The sequence below is a fragment of the Podarcis vaucheri genome, assembly GCF_965113315.1.
Source record: "Podarcis vaucheri genome assembly, chromosome: W".
NCBI lineage: Eukaryota > Metazoa > Chordata > Lepidosauria > Squamata > Lacertidae > Podarcis > Podarcis vaucheri.
In genome coordinates, this window is record NC_138757.1 from 3,338,174 (window position 1) to 3,352,893 (window position 14,720).

General features: G+C 46.0%; 1 protein-coding gene across 5 annotated transcripts in view; it reads left to right on the plus strand.

The window, feature by feature from the left end:
• The window catches only part of LOC309523295 (integrator complex subunit 6-like), a 117,807-nt gene that overhangs the window by 47,021 nt on the left and 56,066 nt on the right, over window positions 1–14,720 (plus strand). For 4 of the 5 annotated variants that reach the window (XR_014215298.1, XM_082207073.1, XM_082207072.1 and 1 more), the window contains 4 exons: window positions 4,734–4,862; window positions 5,698–5,861; window positions 9,762–9,914; window positions 14,552–14,684. Coding sequence is in view for 3 of the 5 variants with exons in the window: in XM_082207073.1 (XP_082063199.1) it covers window positions 4,734–4,862; window positions 5,698–5,861; window positions 9,762–9,914; window positions 14,552–14,684 (579 nt within the window). In the remaining 2 variants the exon portion in view is untranslated. Of the gene's footprint in view, window positions 1–4,733; window positions 4,863–5,697; window positions 5,862–9,761; window positions 9,915–14,551; window positions 14,685–14,720 lie in introns of those variants that run through there. The other variant, XR_014215297.1, reaches the window with a different exon arrangement.

Here is a 14,720-nt window from a genome sequence, read left to right on the forward strand (position 1 = left end):
TATTTTTTTAAAAAAAGAAAAGCTTGCTGCATGATTCCAATCTTCCAGAGAGTTATTGGGCAGAATCGCTCATCTGTTTTGTTTACACTTATAATCGCAGATTATCATCACCGATTGGTTGTACCCCCTATGAAAAGATGTTTGACAAGAAACCATACATCAAGCACATGAGAATTTTTGGTTCTGACATGTGGGTTCACACACCACAAAGCTCCAAGTTAGGCAAGCGTGGTTTGCATGGTATCTTTCTAGGATATCGGAAAGGTTCTTACAGAGTAATGATGACTGACTCTAAGACAATTAGGCTCACTAGAAGTGTTGAGTACAATGCCAAGTGGGGGGAGAATGTGGGAAATTGCCAATGTTATCCTGATGACAGTGAAGAGTCTGAGGATAAGCAGAAGCAAAACCCCACATCCACTGATGAAGGTTCTGATTCTGAGTCTGAAACTGAATCAGATGATTCAGAGGATTTCAAGAGTGCTACGGCCTCTATGCGACCCTCTGAAGGCTCTGATCACTATAGGCCAGTTTTTTCCTAAGAAAGAAGAGGAGAGCGTTGAAGACTTACCGTATTTTTCTCTATAACACGCAGATTTTTTCTCCTAAAAAGGAAGGGGAAATGTCTGTGCGTGTTATTGAGCGAATGTGTGGTCCCTGGAGCCGAAAAATTAGGCAAAAATCAAATTGCGCTTCACGGAGAAGGGAAACCTGAAAAGAGGAAGTGGGTGCTTTCCTGCATTCTGCCTCAGGGTCTTACTGCCCACCCTCTCTGTTTCCTTGCTGTGTTTGCTGAAACGGAACAAAGAGCAGGGAAAGCCCCTCCCCTCCAGGCAAGAAGAGGGGAAAGCAGAGTGCCGTTCCTTCCTCTCTGTGCTCCGGTGCTGCTGAAAACATGCAGGTGGGAAAGAGAGAGAGAGAGAGAGAGAGAGAGAGAGAGGAGAGCTGGCTGGCTTGGGTGGGTGCGTGGGGAAAACATTTGCCTTCCTTTCCTCCCTCCCATTATACCCCACTCCTGCATTCTTAGCCCTTCTGTGTTTTTCCTTCCCTCCCCACTTAAAATGTGGTTAAAAAGCATGGATCCTCAGGATTTTTGCACTGGGTCACCCCAAATTCACCATCAGAGCACATAGCATGTCCATGGCTACAGCCTGCCCCCCAAAAATCATGCACCCACTGTTGCCTGGGGCTGCAATGGTGCAAAAATATGGTTAAAAAGCATGGATCCACGTGGATCTTTGCATTGGGTCACCCCTAAATTCACCACCAGAGAACATAGCATGTCCATGGCTACAGCCTGCCCCCCCAAATCACGCACCCACTGTTGCCTGGGGCTGCAATGGTGCAAAAATGTGGTTAAAAAGCATGGATCTACATGGATCCTCAGGATCTTTGCATTGGGTCACCCCCAAATTCACCACCAGAGAACATAGCATGTCCATGGCTACAGCCTGCCCCCCCAAATCACGCACCCACTGTTGTCTGGGGCTGCAATGGTGCAAAAACGTGGTTACAAAGCATGGATCCACATGGATCCTCAGGATCTTTGCATTGGGTCACCCCCAAATTCACCACCAGAGAACATAGCATGTCCATGGCTACAGCCTGCCCCCCCCAAATCACGCACCCACTGTTGTCTGGGGCTGCAATGGTGCAAAAACGTGGTTACAAAGCATGGATCCACATGGATCCTCAGGATCTTTGCATTGGGTCACCCCCAAATTCACCACCAGAGAAAATAGCATGTCCATGGCTACAGCCTGCCCCCCCAAATCACGCACCCACTGTTGTCTGGGGCTGCAATGGTGCAAAAACGTGGTTACAAAGCATGGATTCATATGGATCCTCAGGATTTTTGCATTGGGCTACCCCAAACTCACCGTCAGATCACATGTCTGTGGCCACAGCATGAAGCACAAAAATGATACATCCACTGTTTCATTCAGAATGTTTTTTCCCTTGTTTTCCTCCTCTAAAATGTTGTGCGTGTTATGGTCAGGTGCGTGTTATAGAGCGAAAAATACGGTACGTCTGATTCACAGGTCTGAAAGAGTCACAAAAGGTAAACCTCCAAAGAGATTTGCTGATGAATTTGCTAAAGCAGCAAAAGCTGTAGCTGCTCCAAGAAGGTATTTGAACCTTCAAGCTTCCAAGAGATCCAGGCTTTGGACTCGAAGGATGCTGAGCCATGGTTAACTGCCATGAAGGCTGAGCTTGATTCCTTAGAGAGGAACAAAACATGGGAGCTAGTTCCAACAGTTCCAGGGATGAAACTTCTTGACAGCAAATGGGTATTCAAAGCAAAGACAGATCAAAATGGCAAGGTAGTCAGACACAAGCCAGATTGGTAGCCAGAGGTTTTTCACAGGTACCAGGAGAAGACTATCACGAGACCTACTCACCCACCGTGAGGTATGAGAGCATTAGGCTTATGCTCAAACTTGCTGCAGAGGAAAATCTACACGTTTCTCATCACGATGTGAATACAGCATTTTTGTACGGAACCTTAGGTGAATCACTTTACATGCTTCCACCTGATGGCGTACAGGTAAAACAGGGATTTGTTTGTTCTCTGAAGAAGTCCCTATATGGTCTCAAGCAAAGTGCACGATGCTGGCACTCTAAACTCACTGAAGTGTTGTTTTCTCCAGGTTTTCATCAAGGTAAAGCTGATCCATGTGTATTTGTCAAAGACGAAGGGTAGAAGAAGCTGTATAAACAGTGGACATAAAAGGGTTTAATAGGCAGAGATGGAAGAGACCAATTGGGTGGGGCCAGAGGGAGGGTGGGGGGGGTAATTTGTGGATCATGATCACACACCTACACCCTCTTGCGCACAATGGGGAGGGGGAGTGGGGACCTTTTAAGGGTGGGGAAAGCGGTTAGGGATTTGTAGTAGAGAGTTAAGAACTTAAGCCTGGCAAGGTTGTGTTCAGGAATAGAACAACACAAAACAGAGCAAAGACAAAAGGAAGTGATGGAAAAGAAAGAAAGAAAAAGAGAAGAATGGAAGAGGGGGAAGGGGGGATTTAGAGTAAAATATAAAGAGGAAATAAAGGAGAGAGAAATAGAGGAGAGAGGGTGGAAATAGTAATAGTAATGATAAGAAATTGCAGTGGTGGTCCAGGTTATAGTATGAGGTGGGTCTCATGGGACTGCCAGAGAATGCCGGGGAGGAGCAGGAACACTCAGAGGGAGGTGGACAGGAAGTGACGGATGGGGAAGGGGGAGAGAGCCAGGAGGCGGAAAGGCTCTCTGATGCTGAAGCAGAGCCCCAGCACTGCACAGGAAGTTCCAGCACCAATGGTGAGGCAGTGCCTGTTCCGTCTGCCAAGGAGAGGAGAGAGTTAAAGAGGAGGGGGGAGAGGCATCACAGGAAACTTCCTCGCCTTTTCTGTTGGAGGAGAAGCCGGTGAAGGCCACTCTCAGAATCAGGCAAAATAAACAGCAAATAAACAGAAAGAAACAAAACCAAAAAAGTAAGGAAAAAGGAATGAAAAAACGGAAGTTGTTGAGGTGCTGGCACCTGGAAGTAGTATATATGTACCAAGTGATATAAGTAAATAAGAAAAGAAAATAAAAAAATATGTAGAAAGAATAAAATAAATAATGTGTGTGTGTGTGTGTGTGTATTCTCTTTAGAGAGAAAGAGGAGGAAAGAAAAAAGAGGTGGGGAAGGAAGGAAGAACCCCCCCCCAAGCAAACAAACAAACAGACACACAAAAAAGGGAATTAGATTTTTTATTTATTCTCTTTTTTCTTATTGATTTTTTTAAAAAATGAGAAAAGGAAGAAAAATGAAAAATAAAGAAATAAAATAAAAAAGAACAGAAAGTCAGGGGTGGAGTGGCAACCCCAGGAAGTGGCCTGTGCTGGTTCAGGGCTCTCTTCTGGGCACCGCCATTTTAATTCTTAACAATTAGAAAAATGGGGGGGGGCCTATTAGTAAGAAATATTTTTAAAATAAAGTAAGGGGAATTAAGATTAAAAATAAAAATACAAAAATAATAGATGGCTTTAGCGGTGGTGCCCCCCCCCAAAAAAAAGAAAAAGGGGGCAGAGGTGTTTTCCCAGCCTGGGGGGGGGGCTATGCAGGTTTTTCTCCTGGGGTGTCCTCCATTGCGTGGCCTCCCTCTGGGCCCTGGTTTGCTCTTGGCGCGCTAGCCACCTGGGAGGTAGGCTCGGGTCAGGCCTGGGCTTGTCCGCGCGTGTCTTCGCGGCCTCCCTGGCTCTCCCGGTGCTCTTCTACCTCTCCTCTCCTCTCCTTTTCCTTCGGTGTCAGCAGCAGCAGTAAGCTGGGGAGGTCGGGGCTCCTTTTTTTCTTTCTTTTTGCGTCGGCTCCGGAGGCCTCCAGAAGTTAAGCTGTGCCGTTGGCCAGGTGGGTTCTCTGTCATCATGGCCAAGGTTGCTGGGGGAGGGGGGCTTGGCGGCTCCCTCTGCTGATGCACTGGACTCTCCCGACTCTTCGGCAGTGGCGGCAGCGGGCCTGGGGACCAGCCAGGCAGTGCAATTGGTGCTAGCTGCCTTCAGGTGCGTCGTGGCGCCCACCATTTTGCCTCCATTGGGTCTTTCCTGAGCGTTTTAAAAGTATTTCTATGTGCACAACACATTAGGTTTAATATCAGTGCAGTTCTTCGGTTCACAGTACTTTTGGTTCTTGCTATTCTGCTTTTTACCTGAAGTTGCCAAATCTTGCCTTCAGAACCTTCTTATTTCTCTGCTTTATGTTATAGGACGCTCATATTGTGTTCGGACACAAAGAATGTTGAATCAGTGTTTAGAATCACTAGCTCAGAAAGTTCAGAGTGGTGTTGTCATCAACTTTGAGAAATCAGGACCAGACCCACCACAAATTGGGGAAGGTACAGTAAATTGTTTATGGTCATTGTAAACTATTATGTTAACAACTTTACAACTGTATTTAAGGTTTAAAAAGTACTGTATGGCATTGCTAAATCAGTGTAGATTATGTGCATAATGTTATATTCTAGCTTTGCCTCTGACAATTAGATTGATTGGATACTGCCCTTCACTTATTTGAACAATTAAACTGGTTCGTTTATTACTCCATAAATTATTCTCTTGGTGAACACTGAAAAACCTGTAACAATGTCTTCAAGTGTTTTCTTTCTTAGACAAAAAACCACTAAACTATCTTTTTCCTGAACACTTTTTTTTTTGAAACTTTTTAATCTTCACTGTCCCAAAATACTAGTCAAAACTTTGGTGGTCATTTGCGCAGTTTAGAGAAAATATATCTAAGTAGAAATTGTAAAGCTAACGCTGGGAACCTAATGTAAAAGGTAAAGGTACCCCTGACCATTAGGTCCAGTCACGGACGACTCTGGGGTTGCGGCGCTCATCTCGCTTTATTGGCCGAGGGAGCCGGCATACAGCTTCCGGGTCATGTGGCCAGCATGACTAAGCCGCTTCTGGCGAACCAGAGCAGCGCACGGAAACACCATTTACTTTCCTGCCGGAGTGGTACCTATTTATCTACTTGCACTTTGACGTGCTTTCGAACTGCTAGGTTGGCAGGAGCAGGGACCGAGCAACGGGAGCTCACCCTGTCGCTGGGATTCGAACTGCCGACCTTCTGATCGGCAAGTCCTAGGCTCTGTGGTTTAACCCACAGCGCCACCCGCGTCCTAATGTACAATGTTACTTAATGTTCTGTTCTTCTTCTTTGGAACTTAGATGGAGTTGTTGATGTCACAAGACCCATCACTTCTTTTGCTTCTCAGCCATGGCACAGCTGTCATAAACTCATCTATGTGAGGCCTAATCCTAAAACGGGAGTTCCTGTTGGCCATTGGCCAATTCCAGAATCCTTTTGGCCTGATCAAAATTCACCAACACTGGTATGAAATAGAGCTTTAGAATTTCTGTGCAGATCCTAGTGATACAAAAGTGAGCTTAGGTAATATGATGAAAAATTTGTTGTAACTGGGGAGCAGTTCAAATCACAGTGCATCTCAGGGATCACTGGGTTGGCTCTAAGCGAGGATTGCCCTGCTGAGAGCCTGAGGGCCCTGTTTCTGTCTCACTCCACCTGGCCTAGGGCAGGGCCTGACAGGCTCTTAAGAACTATTGTTGTTATTTTCATATCCTTTTAAATTCTTTTTTTAGTGTTTTAACTGTTTTTAACTGAGTTGTAAGGGCATTTTGTGGGATGTGCTTGGGAGGAGAGGAGCAGGAAAGAGGCAGGGGTAGGCCCAATTTCAGTGGTTATGGGTAGGAGGAGGTATGGCATGGGAGATGGGGCAGGCCGGCTAAGGGGCACGCGGCCCAAGCTGTTAGTGACTGCCGTGTGCCAGCCCCTCCTCCAACCTGGGGAACTGGTTGTCATTTCAGCTAGCACTCGGGTCTGCAACTGCTGTTGTTGAATGCCAGGTCAGCTCAGAATAAAATATCCCTCATCCATGACCTGATTATGGATGAGGAGGCTTATCTGGCATGTATCACTGAAACCTGGGTGGGTGAACAGGGTGGAGTTGGTCTTACCCAGCTGTGCCCACCTGGGTACTCAGTGCAGCAAATCGAAGGTTGGGGAGGGAAAATTGCTGTGGTCTGTAGAGATTTTCTATCTCCAGGTTCTCTGTCCAGTTTGGGGGGGGGGGATCTAGAGTGTGTGTTCCTGGCATTGGGCAATCGGGACAGATTAAGGCTTCTGCTGGTTTACTGCCCACCTCGCTGCCCAGCAGTCTCCCTGCCTGAGCTAACAGAGTTGGTCTCGGAGGCAGTGTTGAGGACTCCCAGACTGCTGGTTCAGGGAGACTTCAACATCTATGCCGAGGCAGCTGGCTCCAGGGTGGCTCAGGACTTCATGGCCGCCATGACAACCATGGGGCTGTCCCAACATGTCACCAACCCAATGCACATGGCAGGCCACACTCTGGACCTTGTTTTCTGGACTGGACAGGAAGAGGGTGAATTGAAGGTGGGGAACATTGACATCAGTCCCTTGTCATGGTCAGATCACTTCCAGTTGAGATTTAGGGTATCAGCACCTTTTCCCCTCCGCAGATGCAGGGGATCTATAGGGGTACCTTGGGATGCGAACGGGATCCGTTCCGGAGCCCCGTTCGCATCCTGAATGGAACGCAAGAGGCTGGGAAATAAGTTATATGAAAATAAGGATCTGAAATTATACATGTTTTTTGTTTAGTTTTGTGTTTGTTTGTGTTGCTGTGTTTGTTAAATTTTTTTGGGAAATCTGAATAAAAATCTTATATAAAAAAAAAGGAACGCAAGAGGCGACAGCGCAACTGCGCGTGCACAGGTCGCGTTTCGCCGCTTCCGCACATCGCTCAAAATGACCTCACGCGCTCCGTTACTTCCGGGTTGCCACGGAGCGCATCCCGAACACGTTCAACCTGAAGCACATTCAACCCGAGGTATGACTGTATTAGGAAGGTCCTCTCTTGGAGGCTGATGGATCCAGTAGGATCCCAAACCCCTCTGCGGGGTTTTCTGGCTGACATGACTGGTGCTCCTGTCAAAGCCCTGGCCGACCTCGGGAAAACACTTGAATGGCTTGGGCCATTGACATGAGCGCCCCTGAGTGCACTCTCCCACCTTGTGGCGCCTGATTGGCCCCCTGTTATACTCCAGAGCTTAGGGCGAGGAAACAAGCTGGGAGACGGCTTGAACACAAGGGGAGGAAGGATTTGAATGAATGCAACCAAACACTGGTAAGGGCTCATTATTTCTGGGTTGTACGGGGCCTTTTAAAGACTGGCCCAAAGGAGATGGTAGAATCAATGGTAGCTCTCTGTGACTTGTTTGCATGGCATTTTGAGGATAAAATCGCTTGCATACACCAAGATCTTGACTCTGTTGTTATAACAGATGTATCTCATGAGGGGTCCAGAGTACAGTCTAGTCCTGGTGTATTGCATGAGTTTCAGTTGGTAAGGCTCAAGGATGTGGATAAGGTGCTTGGATTGGTCAGGGCGACCACTTGCGCTCTAGACCCTTGCCTCATTTGGCTGATAAAAACCAGCAGGGAGGGAATGGCTGGTTGGGCCAGGGAGGTGAAGATGCCTCTTTATGAGAGGGGGTGGTCCCTGCTTGTTTGAAGGAGGCAGTGGCAAAACCATTCCTTAAGAAACCTTCCCTGGATTCAGAAAACCTAACTAACTACCGGCCAGTTACTAATTTCCCTTTCCTGGGCAAGGTTCTGGAGTGAGTGGTCGCGGACCAGATCCAGGCACTTTTGGAAGAAACTGATTTTCTGGATCCATTTCAGTCGGGGGTTAGGTTTTGGGACAGAAACTGCTTTGGTCGTCCTGTATGATGACCTCTGTCGAGTGAGAGACAAGGGAAACATGTCCCTGTTAATTGTTCTCAACCTCTTAGCAGATTTCAGTACCATCGACCATGGTATCCTTCTGGAGCGACTCTCCGAACTAGGGTTGGGTGGCACCGCTTTGTGGTTGTTTCAGTACTACATGAAACCACTGGGTGGGGTTATCCAGAGGTTCGGAGTACATTGTCAGCAGTATGCTGATGACACTCCGCTCTATTTCTCCTTTACATTTGCAGGTGAGGCAGTGGAAGTGCTGGACCAGTGTCTTGCCTTGGTAATGGACTGGATGAGAGCCAACAAACTGAAGCTCAATCCAGATAAGACTGAGGCACTCTTAGTGGGTGGTTCCCTAGACCAGATGGCTGGGAGGTCACCTGCTCTTGATGGGGTTACACTTCCTCTGAAGGAGCAGGTTCGTAGCCTGGGGGTACTCCTGAATCCTCTGCAGTCACTTGAGGCTCAGGTGGCCTCAGTGGCCCAGAGTGCCTTCCATCAGCTTCGGCTGGTGGCCCAGCTACGCCCCTGTCTGGACAGGAATAGCCTAACTACTGTTGTCTATGCTCCGGTAACCTCAAGGTTAGATTACTACAATGCATCATACCTACGGCTGCCTCAGAAGACAGTTAGGAAACTTCAGCTAGTGTAGAATTCAGCAGCCATGTTGCTCACTGGAGCAAGACGGTTTCAGCATATTATACCAATCCTGGTCTGACTGCACTGGCTACCAATTAGTTTCCTGGCCCAATTGAAAGTGCTGGTTTCGACCTATAAAGCCTTAAAAGGCTCAGGACCGCCTCTTTCCATATGAACCTACCCGGACCCTGAGATCATCTTCTGAGGCCCTCCTTCATGTGCCGCCTCCTCAAGAGGTCCGGAGGGTGGCAACACGAGAATGTGGCCTTCTCTACAGTGGCTCCCCATCTGTGGAATGCTCCCCCCAGGGAAGTTCGCCTGGCGCCTTCATTATACATCTTTAGGCGCCAGGCAAAAACGTTCCTTTTTAACCAGGCCTTAGGTTGATCCAATTTACATCCTACGCCCTTTTTAATTTTGTTTTTTTTTGGGGGGGGGGGCTATTGGCTTGTTGTTTTTATTTTTATTAGGTATTTTGTGGTTTTATATATTGATTTTATTCTGTGAACCGCCCTGAGACCCCCAGATGTAAGGCAGTATAAATTCAAATAATCATCACCCCCCCAACCTCTGTCTCCTGCTATGGGGATCATTATCACAATAATACAAAAGGCATGTGGACATTTCAAACATTTAGAAATAGCGCTAGATAACTAGTGTGTTACCCTATTTTTCTTTGCAACTGTTGAGGCTTATGAAAAATGTTATAATTTAACCTTCTAGAATAGCAGATAAAGTACCTCTGGGGATAATGTTAAGCAAACTTGTGGCTTTCCTTCTCCTCTAATTGGCTCTGATTCCCTTTCTTCCTTCTAAGCCTCCCCGCACAGCCCATCCAGTGGTGAGGTTCTCCTGCATGGATTGTGAGCCTATGGTAATCGATAAGCTTCCATTTGACAAGTATGAGCTTGAACCATCACCCTTAACGCAGTACATCTTGGAGCGGAAATTACCTCATTCCTGCTGGCAGGTATTTGCTATATACTCAAAGCTAATGCTGGGCAAACTTGCAGGAGAGATCAGTGAAGCGGGTGTTGGATATTAGTGAGTATATTTTCCAACTCACAAAGGTGTACACATTTCCACATGCTTTGCAGACAATCACCGATGCAATACAAGCCCACGGCCCAGGCAGTAAGGTTTATTGCCAATTTACAACTTAATGGTTCTGTACATCATTAACCCATAAATCAGTCGTTAGCATGCTGCTAGGATGGTCCGCTGCTTAAGAAGAGCAGAGAAAGAAAGGAACAAAGCTCAGTTCTTTCTCTCAGTCTCTTATCCAGGCCTAAAAAACATTGCACATGAACATTAACTCATGTTTCTTACCTAGAATCCACCTGCTTCTAGTTTCCAGAACACAGTGCTGATAAGGATCGACTACTAGTTTCAGTTTCGCATATACCAACAGGGGGGAAAGTAGAGAGAATGCTGAGCTTGGAGATGGCAGAAGCAAGCTAAATTTTTCTCAGCCTTGCATGCAGAAGACCCAAGATTTGAACCTTGGCGTATCCAGGCAAATTTAGCAGAGCTACAAAATAACTTTCTCTTCCTGAGACAGTTTTCAGTCCCAGCCATAAGGTAACAGCTGCACATGTTTATGCGCCATGACTGAAATTGCAGAGTTGTTAAATAACCTGCAGTACTTCAGTGATGATGTGTACTGTCAGGGAACTGCCATTGAAACAGGGGCGGGAAACAGAGGGGCAGTTGTGTTACAGGGAGCCTCCAAAACTCTTGCGAAGCAGTTCCTCTTCCATTGATGAGGAAAGCCCCACCTCCAGTGGGGAAGAGGTAAAAGCACCAGAGGATTCTGGTGGGAGCCTCAGCACCACTTCTGGCAAAGCCGGCCAGGAGGGAAGCACGCCCCCTCCGTCGCCCACCCTGCGCAGAAGTCTAAAGCGCAGAGAGGGAAGGAAAAGGCTGGGAGTAACGAGACTTTTATGTTGGGGGAGGTCCAGGAAACAACCACTCCCAGACTCTGCTAGCGATTGAGGCAGACATGAACTTTGGGGTTCTGCACTGTAAATCGTTTTGCACCAAAATAAAACCTGTAAAAGACAGGTCAGAGTCCTGCCTGGTTACTCGTGAGCAACCACCCTTGCCATCTGACATGTACCAAACTTCTTCGATGCAAGTTCAGGGAAGTTGCACCATTTTAGAGATGCTCTTATTTATAATACCTGTGTGATATGTTAACAATAAATAATTTAGTACCAAAACAAGTTTCATATTATTTAAGCCTAACCTTATTTTAATCCCTTATGAATACACAGTGGAAGTGAGGAACAGGTTTAAGGATTTAGATTTGCTGGACAGAGTGCCTGAAGAACTATGGACGGAGGCTCGTAACATTATACAGGAGGCAGCAACGAAAACCATCCCAATGAAAAGGAAATGCAAGAAAGCAAAGTGGCTGTCCAACGAGGCCTTACAAATAGCGGGGGAGAGAAGGCAAGCAAAATGCGAGGGAGATAGTGAAAGATACAGGAAATTGAATGCAGATTTCCAAAAAATAGCAAGGAGAGACAAGAAGGCCTTCTTAAACGAGCATTGCAAAGAAATAGAGAAAAATAACAGAATGGGAAGAACCAGAGACATGTTCAAGAAAATTGGAAATATGAAAGGAACATTTTGTACAAAGATTACCATAATAAAGGACAAAAGTGAAAAGGACCTAACAGAAGCAGAAGACATCAAGAAGAGGTGGCAAGAATACACAGAGGAATTATACCAGGAAGATATGGATGTCTCGTACACTCCAAGGTAGTGTTGTTGCTGACCTTGAGCCAGACATCCTGGAGAGTGAAGTCAAATGGGCCTTAGAAAGCACTGCAAATAACAAGGCCAGTGGAAGTGATGATATTCCAGCTGAACTATTTAAAATTTTAAAAGATAATACTGTTAAGGTGCTACTCTCAATATGCCAGCAAGTTTGGAAAACTCAGCAGTGGCCAGAGGATTGGAGAAGATCAGTCTACATCCCAATCCCAAAGAAGGGCAGTGCCAAAGAATGCTCCAACTACCGCGCAGTTGAACTCATTTCACGTGCTAGCAAGGTTATGCTTAAAATTCTACAAGGAAGGCTTAAGCAGTATGTGGACCGAGAACTCCCAGAAGTGCAAGCTGGATTTAGAAGAGGCAGAGGAACCAGAGACCAAATTGCAAACGTGCGCTGGATTATGGAGAAAGCTAGAGAGTTCCAGAAAGACATCTACTTCTGCTTCATTGACTATGCAAAAGCCTTTGACTGTGTCGACCACAGCAAACTATGGCAAGTTCTTAAAAGAAATGGGAGTGCCTGATCACCTCATCTGTCTCCTGAGAAATCTCTATGTGGGACAAGAAGCTACAGTTAGAACTGGATATGGAACAACTGATTGGTTCCAAATTGGGGAAGGAGTACGGCAAGGCTGTATATTGTCTCCCTGCTTATTTAACTTATATGCAGAATTCATCATGCGAAAGGCTGGGCTGGATGAATCCCAAGCCGGAATTAAGATTGCCACAAGAAATATCAACAACCTCAGATATGCAGATGACACAACCTTGATGGCAGAAAGTGAGGAGGAATTAAAGAACCTTTTATTGAGGGTGAAAGAGGAGAGCGCAAAATATGGTCTGAAGCTCAACATCAAAAAAACGAAGATCATGGCCACTGGGCCCATCACCTCCTGGCAAATAGAAGGGGAAGAAATGGAGGCAGTGAGAGATTTTACTTTCTTGGGCTCCATGATCACTGCAGATGGTGATAGCAGCCACGAAATTAAAAGACGCCTGCTTCTTGGGAGAAAAGCAATGACAAACCTAGACAGCATCTTCAAAAGTAGAGACATCACCTTGCCAACAAAGGTCCGTATAGTAAAAGCTATGGTTTTCCCAGTAGTGATGTATGGAAGTGAAAGCTGGACCATAAAGTAGGTTGATCGCCGAAGAATTGATGCTTTTGAATTCTGGTGCTGGAGGAGACTCTTGAGAGTCCCATGGACTGCAAGAAGATCAAACCTCTCCATTCTTAAGGAAATCAGCCCTGAGTGCTCACTGGAAGGACAGATCGTGAAGCTGAGGCTCCAATACTTTGGCCACCTTATGAGAAGAGAAGACTCCCTGGAAAAGACCCTGATGTTGGGAAAGATGGAGGGTACAAGGAGAAGGGGACAGAGGACGAGATGGTTGGACAGTGTTCTCGAAGCTACAAACATGAGTCTGACCAAACTGCGGGAGGCAGTGGAAGACAGGAGTGCCTGGCGTGCTCTGGTCCATGGGGTCACGAAGACTCGGACATGACTAAACAAACAAAAAACCACACCAAAAAAACCTTATTTTTGTTTAAATTGCATCCCGATACTTTAAAATCAGGGATAAAAAAGAAAGGGTGCTATGCAGTTCTTCACAAATTATTTAACAGGTTGTTTGCTATTGACTTACGATTGGGCTTTGTACCCATTTATAGAAGTGTCGCTCAGCAGAGCTGAGTTTTGGTGGTCACTGTTTTTCCTTTGATTCTAGCCATGTATTTTTCTTCAGTCAGTGAAGTGGTGATACAGCTTTAATTTATTTCTGTCCCACCTTTGAATCCAGAAAGATCTCCAAAGCCCTATAACTTCTTTAAAAAATCCAAATACAATTAAATTGGGGCTGCTTCTACATCCTCTCAACACCTGGGATTGTTCTGGATTGTAGTGTACCCTCTCCCTCCCTAACACTCCAGTTCTTATCAAGAAACTATGGCTGTTTGATTTGAACTTCATCCCATTGCCTTTGTCCCAAATGCTGGCAGCTGGGTGATCTGTCGTCTTCCATCTAGAACATCATGCAGGGATCGGGTAGCCATGTGCTTCAGGCAGTTAAAATTTTCTGTTTTTAAAATTGTATATCCCACCATCTAGACAAGAAGCAGGGCCTCAAGGAGCCTCAATCCATACAATGTTAAAGGGAGCCAATACCACTCAAAACTGCAACAGTTACTTAATATATCTACTCCAGCATCAGGGAAGACTTAAAGGGCCTGCCTAAGCACTTAAATTTTGAATGAGAAGAAGCCTTGATGCAGTCTCTAGTACAGAGGTGGGGATCATTTGACCCTCTAGCTGTTCAGCGGCAGCTGAAGGGCCAAAGGTTCCCCATGCTGGCTCTGGTATTCCATTGACTGGGATTGGGATTTTACAAAGGTTCAGTCAGATAATCACATCTTCTTTTTGTAAACTTGAATCAGAATGTCATGCAGGCCAGCTGCCTTTTCATGATATGTTAACTGGTGGTACTGTGTCAAGATATTAGCTGTACATAAAGGATTAAGGATAATTTTATTATAAATGGAATGATTTTAGGATACTTGGATTAACTCTGATTAGAAAGCTCTCATGAAACTGCTGTTTCTGTATCTTGTAGTACGCTGAATGGGCCAAACACTAGTAAACTGTCCAGGACTTCTCCCCTGTGCTTTCAAGACAAGGAGGCGAATAATTGGGCAATGTCTATCTCTCAAAAACATGCACCGCTTTTTTTTGTAAAAATGTTCCCGCTGGAGTTCAAAAATGTGGTTTATCTGAAACCCAGTAGCCCCTTGTGTATAATAAACCTTGTCTCTTCCATTGTCTTTTCTAGGTATTTGTGAGCAGCAGTGGGAAGTACAGTGAACTGAGCCATCCATTTGGGTATTTGAAGGCCAGCACCACTCTAACATGTGTCAATCTCTTTGTGATGCCTTACAACTACCCTGTCCTCCTCCCTCTGCTAGGTGAGTGATGCAGAGCCATTGCAGCGCAACCAACTA